This window comes from Phyllopteryx taeniolatus, chromosome 14, assembly GCF_024500385.1.
Source record: "Phyllopteryx taeniolatus isolate TA_2022b chromosome 14, UOR_Ptae_1.2, whole genome shotgun sequence".
Classification (NCBI taxonomy): domain Eukaryota; kingdom Metazoa; phylum Chordata; class Actinopteri; order Syngnathiformes; family Syngnathidae; genus Phyllopteryx; species Phyllopteryx taeniolatus.
The window spans coordinates 3,835,262-3,844,453 of record NC_084515.1 but is presented as its reverse complement, the minus strand read 5'-3'; the positions used below and the strand labels follow the sequence as shown (position 1 = coordinate 3,844,453).

Sequence of the window (9,192 nt, the reverse complement as noted above, 5' to 3'; positions counted from 1 at the left end):
TGCAAAATGGCTGCCTAATCTTGGCACTTCAGCTCAAATATCCCTCTGGTGCATTGCAACAAAACATGGATCCTTCCAGTGGCATTAAGTGTCAAGACTGCTTGAGTGACAAAGGACCGTTTTGCAAAAGGGAGGGGGGAGGGGGGGGGGAAACACAAACTGTGAAGACACTAAGATGCATTTGTGTTAGTTTTAATGGATGGATGAATATTAAGCAATAGGGAGAACAACCATCTTCAAAAATCATAATCACAAATCAATCAAATCATGAAACTTCATTTGGGACACATACCGATATGGACATTTTGGCATTAATAGTTTGAAAGATATTGCTTTAGAATATTGTTTTCTTTTTTTTATTATTACCATTTGAATGATAACCACTGCCAATAATTCAAAAACACCTATCAGTAAAATGTATTTTCAAAAGGAAATTCAGTGGGGCAAGTCTTTACCGTTATTGCTAAACAAATATGAAAATGACCCATATATATTCCATATAAAACATTCTCAGACACTCTGCATACCTGCACAATCTAATGACATCCAATAGCCCCAAATTCTACTTTTACAAAGGTGTTTAAGACATCACTGTACCTCATAATGTGGCTCATGAGTGTATAGAATATTCCTAAGACTTCTCCCCTGGTTCAAACAAAACAAGAGCATCTCAGAAGGTTTGCGCAGAAGGTTTGCTCAGTTTGTTGCACATGACCAAATTATATTTTATTACATCCAAAATAACTAGATGACATACCAGATGTGCAATTTTCTACTATGTAAGGAACCACATAGCAATTTTGAAATGAGGGATGGAGACTAAAGATGTTTTTGAGAGTGGTGAGAATTTTCTTTCTAATTTGCACTGTGGGGTCATTTTCTGCTTTTTTTTTTTTTACCCTCACGATGTACAGAGTGAACATGGCAAAAAACAAAACAAAACAAAAAGAAAGATTCACGCCAACATGTCGAAATCGTCTCTCTGCAAAAGAAGCAGTGGCCTGTTACATTCCATGAAAAGGCTGTCTATTTTAAATATGAAATAGTGATTTTCAATTCAGAAAATCTTCCAACAATGCTCACCTCGTCATTATAATTCATGACATGCTGTTTGATCTTTGAGGAATCCACCCAGGTAACAAAATCTTCCATATTTCTGAAAATATAAAAAAGATTTTTCTATATTTTGAAGTCTACCGCATCTTGTTTCAAAGTATTTCAGTGAAGATAACTTTCCAGACCTTGTGACGAGAAATGCTGGATCTGTGATAACCTCCGGGCCCACGCGCACATCTGAGAGCAAGTCAAGGACCACTCGAACATGTTTTCACCTGAGACACAATCAAAACTACAGAGAAAATGGGCAGACAGAAGTTAAGTAGAGCAGTGGTGAAGGATACGTCCTTGCTCAATGAAGGTGATCGCCGTTTTCAGGTTCTGGGCCATTCGAAGGGTCAGCATGATGCAGGGAAGTCTCCTCCTGCGGGAGTGACAACAGTCATTTGAAGGACAGTGGGAACAAAGAATAGTAAAAAGCTAATGTGAAAGAATTACTGAATTCAAATGTACATTTAAAACATGCAATACAATCAGAATTAGAATGAAGGAAAATATCAATCCCAAGATAATGAAGGCACCTACAGATTAAAGTACATTTACAGTTCAGTTGTATTTAACTTCAGTACAAGACATTTGCATTTATTATTTAAGAACTATTTGGTTTTAAACATTTTAGTACACTTTGTAATGTGACTTATCTGCAACACTTTAATCGAAGCATTTAAGTACACTTTCAATTTTTTATGTCTTGCAACTCATGACTATTTTAATAATCGATTAATCGGTTGATGATTTCCCCCCCCGATTAATCGGATAAAAAAAATTTTTAAGTTCCATCCGTTTATTCAAAAGGACATTATTTCAAATTGAAAGTGCAGAAAATGCACGTTAGAAAATAGGCAAAAATGTTGATCACTGTTTACCAAAGTAAAAAGCAAATTTCTACAAACTAACAGGAAAACAGGACATTGAGTGTAATTTGTGCTGTTTTACATTACACCAAATAATTAGAATGGACACACACACACAGTATGTTTTTTACCTGCAGAATGACGAAGCTGTGACTTTCTCTGTGAGGGACAAATTCTGTTTGGTGGGGATGAGTCCGGTGCTATATCTATTAAGAAGAATCAATGCATGAGGTTCACTCAGTCTTATATATAAATTGACCGATCAAATGCTTATTTTGTGGCCACAAAATATTAATTTGTGACTACGAACATAGTGTGTGCCCAAATTCCATCCATCCATCCATCCATTCTCTACCGCTTATCCGGGTCGGGTCGCGGGGGCAGTAGCTTCAGCAGGGACGCCCAGACTTCCCTCTCCCCAACCACTTCATCCAGCTCTTCCGGGGGGATCCCGAGGCGCTCCCAGGCCAGCCCAAGGATGTAGTCTCTCCAGCGTGTCCTGGGTCGTCCACGGGGTCTCCTCCCGGTGGGACATGCCCGGAACACCTCACCAGGGAGGCATCCGGGAGGCATCCGAATCAGATGCCCCAGCCACCTCATCTGGCTCCTCTCAATGCGGAGGAGCAGCGGCTCTACTCTGAGATCCTCCCGGATGACCGAGCTACTCACCCTATCTCTAAGGGAGAGCCCGGACACCCTGCGGAGGAAACTCATTTCGGCCGCTTGTATCCGGGATCTTGTTCTTTCGGTCACGACCCACAGCTCATGACCATAGGTGAGGGTAGGAACGAAGATCGACCGGTAAATTGAGAGCTTCGCCTTTCGGCTTAGCTCTTTCTTTACCACAACGGACCGATACAAAGTCCGCATCACTGCAGACGCTGCACCGATCCGCCTGTCGATCTCCCGTTCCATTCTTCCCTCACTCGTGAACAAGATACTTGAATTCCTCCACTTGGGGCAGGATCTCATCCCCGACCTGGAGATGGCATGCCACCCTTTTCCGACTGAGGACCATGGTCTCAGATTTGGAGGTGCTGATTCTCATCCTAGCCGCTTCACACTCGGCTGCGAACTGCTCCAATGAGAGTTGGAGGTCACGGCTTGATGAGGCCAACAGAACCACATCATCTGCAAAAAGCAGAGATGCAATACTGAGGCCACCAAACCGGACCCCCTCTACGCCTCGGCTGCGCCTAGAAATTCTGTCCATAAAAGTTATGAACAGAATCGGCGACAAAGGGCAGCCTTGGCGGAGTCCAACCCTCACCGGGAACGAGTCCGACGGATATGCGGACCAAACTCTGACTCCGGTCGTACAGGGACCGAACAGCCCGTATCAGGGGGTTCGGTACCCCATACTCCCGAAGCACTCTCCACAGGACTCCCCGAGGGACACGGTCGAACGCCTTCTCCAAGCCCACAAAACACATGTAGACTGGTTGGGCGAACTCCCATGCACCCTCGAGGACTCTGCCGAGGGTGTAGAGCTGGTCCACTGTTCCACGGCCAGGACAAAAACCACACTGCTCCTCCTGAATCTGAGATTCGACTTCCCGACGGACCCTCCTCTCCAGCACCCCTGAATAGACCTTACCAGGGAGGCTGAGCAGTGTGATCCCCCTGTAGTTGGAACACACCCTCCGGTCCCCCTTCTTAAAAAGGGGGACCACCACCCCAGTCTGCCAATCCAGAGGCACTGTCCCCGATGTCCACGCGATGTTGCAGAGGCGTGTCAACCAGGACAGCCCCACAACATCCAGAGCCTTTAGGAACTCCGGGCGAATCTCATCCACCCCCGGGGCCCTGCCACCGAGGAGCTTTTTAACTACCTCGGTGAGCTCAAACCCAGAGATAGGAGAGCCCGCCTCAGAGAACCCACACTCTGCTTCGTCGGTGCGTGTCGGTGGAATTGAGGAGGTCTTTGAAGTATTCTCCCCACCGACTCACAACGTCCCGAGTCGAGGTCAGCAGCGCCCCATCCCCACTATACACAGTGTTGGTGGTGCGCTCCTTTCCTCTCCTGAGACGTCGGATGGCGGACCAGAATTACCTCGAAGCCGTCCGGAAGTCTTTCTCCATGGCCTCACCGAACTCTTCAGCATGCCCGGGTTTTTGCTTCAGCGACCACCAGAGCTGCATTCCGCTTGGCCAGCCGGTACCCATCACCATCGTTGGTGTCCACCAACGGATTCGGGGATTGCCGCCACGACAGGCACCGACCACCTTACGGCCACAGCTCCAGTCGGCCGCCTCAGCAATGGAGGCGCGGAACATGGTCCACTCGGACTCGATGTCCCCCACCTCCCCCGGAACATGAGCAAAGTTCTGTCGGAGGTGGGAGTTGAAACTCCTTCTGACAGGGGATTCTGCCAGACGTTCCCAGCAGACCCTCACAATACGTTTGGGCCTGCCACGTCGGACCGGCATCTTCCCCCACCATCGGAGCCAACTCACCACCAGGTGGTGATCAGTTCACAGCTCCGCCCCTCTCTTCACCAGAGTGTCCAAGACATGCGGCCGCAAGTCCGATGACACGACCATAAAGTCGATCATCGAACTGCGACGTAGGGTGTCCTGGTGCCAAGTGTACGTTTGGACACCCTCATGCTTGAACATGGTGTTCGTTATGGACAATCCGTGACGAGCACAGAAGTCCAATAACAGAACACCGCTCGGGTTCTGATCGGGGGGGCCGTTCCTCCCAATCGCGCCCTTCCAGGTCTCACTGTCATTGCCCACGTGAGCATTGAAGTCCCCCAACAGAACAATGGAGTCCCCAGCGGGAGCGCTCTCCAGCACCCCCTCCAAGGACTCCAAAAAGGGTGGGTACTCTGAACTGCTGTTTGGTGCATAGGCACAAACAACAGTCAGGACCCGTCCCCCCACCCGAAGGCGGAGGGAGGCTACCCTCTCGTCCACCGGGGTGAACCCCAACGTACAGGCGCCGAGCCGGGGGGCAATAAGTATACCCACACCTGCTCGGCCCCTCTCACCATGGGCAACTCCAGAGTGGAAGAGAGTCCAACCCCTCTCGAGAGGACTGGTACCAGAGCCCAAGGTGTGTGTGGAGGCGAGTCCGACTATATCGAGTCGGAACTTCTCGACCTCACACACCAGCTCGGGCTCCTTCCCTGCCAGAGAGGTGACATTCCACGTCCCTAGAGCCAGCTTCTGTAGCCGGGGATCGGATCGCCAAGGTCCCCGCCTTCGGTCACCGCCCAGCTCACACTGCACCCGACCCCTATGGCCCCTCCCACAGGTGGTGAGCCCATGGGAAGGGGGACCCACGTTACCCTTTCGGGCTGTGCCCGGCCGGGCCCCATGGGTGCAGGCCCGGCCACCAGGCGCTCGCCTTCGAGCCCCACCACCAGGCCTGGCTCCAGTGGGGGGCCCCGGTGGCCCGCGTCCGGGCAAGGGAAAACGAAGTCCATTGTTTGTCGTCATCATTAGGGGTAGTGTGCCCAAATTACCAATTTATAATAATATCATTCATCATAGAAGTATTTTTTGTTCTTTGTGTTGCTTCTCAAACTATTTTTAACCAATTTATGTTGGTGAAAAACTGTTAGTAAAATTTCCACAAGATTTGTTAGTTATCCATATTACAACAAACTATGAAGTATCTACTTTTGTTTTCATTTTCATGTTTCACTTCAACACTGTGTGTATGTTAAATGGAAAACCCCCACAGTTGGGAAATGAGAGCTTTCATCTCACTTACACAAGAAAATGAATTCCTCTTTTCTAAAGATACTTGGAAATTGCAAATACAAATTTATTTGCGTCAGTACGGGCCCTAGAATAGACATGAAAAAAACAAATTGGGGCTGCAATATAGATTAGACTTTACACTGATCTGATCGGCTTGATTGGTATTGGCCGATAACTAGCATTTTATGCTGATCGGCTTTAATGTCATAACTCGCTGATCCGATCAATGACGTCATTGATCGGCTCCGCAAAAGATATTTACTCCGTGTTGCCATCGTGTACAGTATATTGGAATCCAAAAGCTAGTTTATTTTTTAGCCTTATCGCGTGTCTTTTGACATACTACTGTAAATACCTGACAGCCAATAAAGTTTTTTTTTTTTTAAAAACATGCCGGCGGTGTGGGACAGACAACATGTCTGAGACAGACAACACGTAATGCCTGGATCAGACGACGAGACAAATTTGGTCTTTCCCGACTGCACTACTGCAATAAAATCTTCGAATCCCACCTTATATGATCACGAGACTTTATCTTGTCAACTCCAACGCGACCGGATACACTCGTTATCATGGCGACGACATCGCGACGCGTGTACTATAAGAACAAAATGGGGAAAAACGTGTGGTGGTGGTCACTGGTCCTCGGGAGATTGCGTTGATTTAAGGATTGCTTGAGGTATGTTCACGTACTTTTAATACGATACGACTCACAAGCAAGCTCGTGCGAGCACCCATCATGCTCTAAAGTTTCGGTGTGTGAAGTAATGTAATTACAATAAAGTAATTCAATTACAGTAAGTTAGCACCCATTGTTTCTGTCATGTTGTAATGTTGGTTTGACCTGACTGATTAGAATACATGACCTGACTACTAGAGAATACTTTTGAAGATAATCAGTATACAGTACACAAGGACATACAGTAAATGAACCAGTCATTTAAATAGACATATTGCTCCATCTTGTGATCGGATCGGGGATCGTTTTTTTAAACTCGCTGATCGGCCCCAAAAATCCTGATCGTGTAAAGCCTAATGCAGCTATAACGTGCATAAAATAACAAGCGGCAGGACAAGGGAGTCGCACCAGGAGCCTTACTTATCAATGCTGCATACGCACAAAACGGTGCCTGACAGATGTCAGAACTTCCTGTGCAAACTATGTGACCTATCAAAAAATATATATAAAAAATGATGGAAAAGAGTGCACACATACGGAAACTTTAAGCCATCCATACGCACATTTTCGTGACAAGGAAATCTGGCGACGCATTTGGTAAAGCGGTGAATTGAAGCCACATTGTACAAGCATGCCTCTCACACGGCCAGTTTCACTTCATAGCAAACGGTACATTAATAATAGGTTATATACACAGATTTTGCACTTTGTGTGGGATATTATGTGTTAATTAATGTTTTGTCAGTCCTTTATTTCTGATGCTGATCATGCTTTTGGGATAAATAAAGTTTTTTGATTGCATAATCACATATTGGCTTCGAGTGTGCGCACTGGGGTAGGGGGTCCCCCTTGGGCAGCTACAACGCATCAGCCGCTCCAGACACGCAAGACCATTTCTTTTATTTTATCATTGCTTTTTCACGTGTTGTATTTTATTTGCAATAAAAGATTGAACATTGCTTTTCGGGTTTCTTGTGTCATCGACGTCTCCATTTGCAACACTACGCAAACACACTGGAAAAACTGACACATTTACTCCTCGAAAATAAAATAATACATGCCAGTTTATTACATTTTAAGTGCCACCGATGTACAATATTTATAAATTGAATTTATTAATCGATTCAAGGGAAATATCACCACTGCAGCACCATTTCAATTCCCGATATTTGTGTGTCACTGTGTGGGACGGTTATTTTGAGGTGTTGTGTACCTTCTCGAGAAAGGACATAATTCTGGCAAAGGCCGGCTCAATTTGCTTTCCAGTTTCGTGCGCACGTTATATCTATTTTGCGGCCAGAATGTACTTGGGTTTTTTTTCTCCCCCATGTCAACTTTGGGGCTCAGTAGGTTTTAAATTGCCACTCACAGTTTTTCGAGGAGATGATGCGTACTCTGAGCTCTGAATCCATCTTTCTCGTCCAGGTCTCGAATTTTCTGGGCCAGGTCCCTGATGTTGCGACTCAATTTGTTATACCTAAGAAGACAACGTCAATTGTACAACCCATTTAACACGTATGTTTCCTTCCATATTTCAGAAGGAACCCTAAAGCTCTTAGCAACACGGATGCTTACTTGGTGTAATCTTCCCTCTTCTCGATGCGATATCTCCTCAACACTTTGACCTCGTGAATGTTGTTGTCGACCTCCCAGTTAATAAAGTCCACTTTCTTCAGTAACTTCTGCTCGTGGTACTTCAACTTACGGACCATTTTTAAAATATGTTTATAAAAACTTTCTTGTGCTTGTGCTTACCTGCAAGCCCATTCACACGTTGTGCAGTTTTGCTGGGAACACAGGAAGTTGGTATTCTTCTTCGTTGGTGAAAACCGGAACTCAGGTGGTAAATAGTGCCACTTCTTGACAAAATGAGGTTAGTGAATGTTATTTATTACGCACTTTTCGGAGAGTACGAATAAACTGCTTCGCATAGTTATAACATATAGTAATACAGAAACAATATTTTATCCAAATCTGAAAAAATACAGCTAATGTGCTTTTTTTTCAGTCGTTATCTAATTTTGCTTTTTTTTTTTAGTTCACATTTTAGAAAAGCGTGTCAAATGACTTTTTTAGTAAAGGAATTTAATCAGTATTTCTACTTACGTACAGTGTGTGAGTACCTTTGTCACCTCTGCTATAAAGCCTGAGCCGATAAATGATAGAAAATTCAAATTATTTGATACTGGAAACTTGATAGTTGCTTCTGAACAAAATACAAATGGAAAAAAGGTCAAGGTTCACATATTTACCCAGGAACAAAATGATATTAATAATATCTACAATGAAATTCAAAGACGTCTATAAATAAAATAATGACACAGGTAGCTAAAAATGTGCAACATCATTGATTTTTAGCGATATCAAGTTTTTTATTTCTCTGCAGAAGGGTTACGATAAGGAACCACTGATAGACGCTGATAGTTCGCTGAATTGTCGATTCCGACGACTATAAAGGCAACTTCAGCCAAACCGGAAGCGTGACGTCATAAACAATAACAAACCCGACTGTCTGTCTCCTCGTGACCGCGTTGTCATGTTAGTAAGCAGACAAAACACGCAAAGTGAAACCTACCGGCCCGAATTCCGTTCACTGGGTGCAGCGCGTTCTCTCCCAGCAATTAGGCCGTAGTGTCGCTTACACCCACCATTCATTCATTCATTCTCACCCTTCTCCGTTAGCATAGCTCGCTCACACAGATCGACATGATGACATGCGTGTGAGCAGAGCCACGCTGCTCCTCCTCCTTGGGTATTTCGAAAAGGCCACTTCTGCTTTTTGGAGGGGCAGACAAGTCGTTCTGACGCCTTTGGAACCGACAAGGCTCA

The 9,192-nt window shown here is 45.4% G+C and overlaps 1 protein-coding gene across 2 annotated transcripts; it reads right to left on the bottom strand.

Moving 5' to 3' along the window:
* Window positions 1-176: 176 nt before the first annotated feature.
* On the bottom strand, window positions 177-8,873 carry imp3 (IMP U3 small nucleolar ribonucleoprotein 3). Of its 2 annotated transcripts, XM_061798743.1 has the most exons (7): window positions 7,939-8,873; window positions 7,733-7,840; window positions 2,102-2,176; window positions 1,401-1,480; window positions 1,242-1,293; window positions 1,084-1,156; window positions 177-982 (listed from the first exon to the last, which is right to left on the bottom strand). In XM_061798743.1, exons 1-7 carry the CDS (start codon window positions 8,073-8,075, stop codon window positions 956-958), a joined length of 552 nt encoding a protein of 183 aa, XP_061654727.1. In that variant the 5' UTR covers window positions 8,076-8,873; the 3' UTR covers window positions 177-955. The 2 variants fall into 2 exon arrangements, with proteins under 2 accessions (XP_061654727.1, XP_061654728.1); XM_061798744.1 differs by lacking the exon at window positions 2,102-2,176.
* Window positions 8,874-9,192: the final 319 nt, after the last annotated feature.

Bases quoted from the DNA above. Each gene is read 5' to 3' on its own strand.
- imp3 (XM_061798743.1), bottom strand. From the start codon at position 8,075: ATGGTCCGTAAGTTGAAGTACCACGAGCAGAAGTTACTGAAGAAAGTG. The intron at 7,841-7,938 runs GTAAGCATCCGT...TTGTCTTCTTAG, and splicing joins AAGAGGGAAGATTACACCAA to GTATAACAAATTGAGTCGCA. The intron at 1,481-2,101 runs GTAAAAAACATA...TCACTCCCGCAG, and splicing joins ACAGCTTCGTCATTCTGCAG to GAGGAGACTTCCCTGCATCA.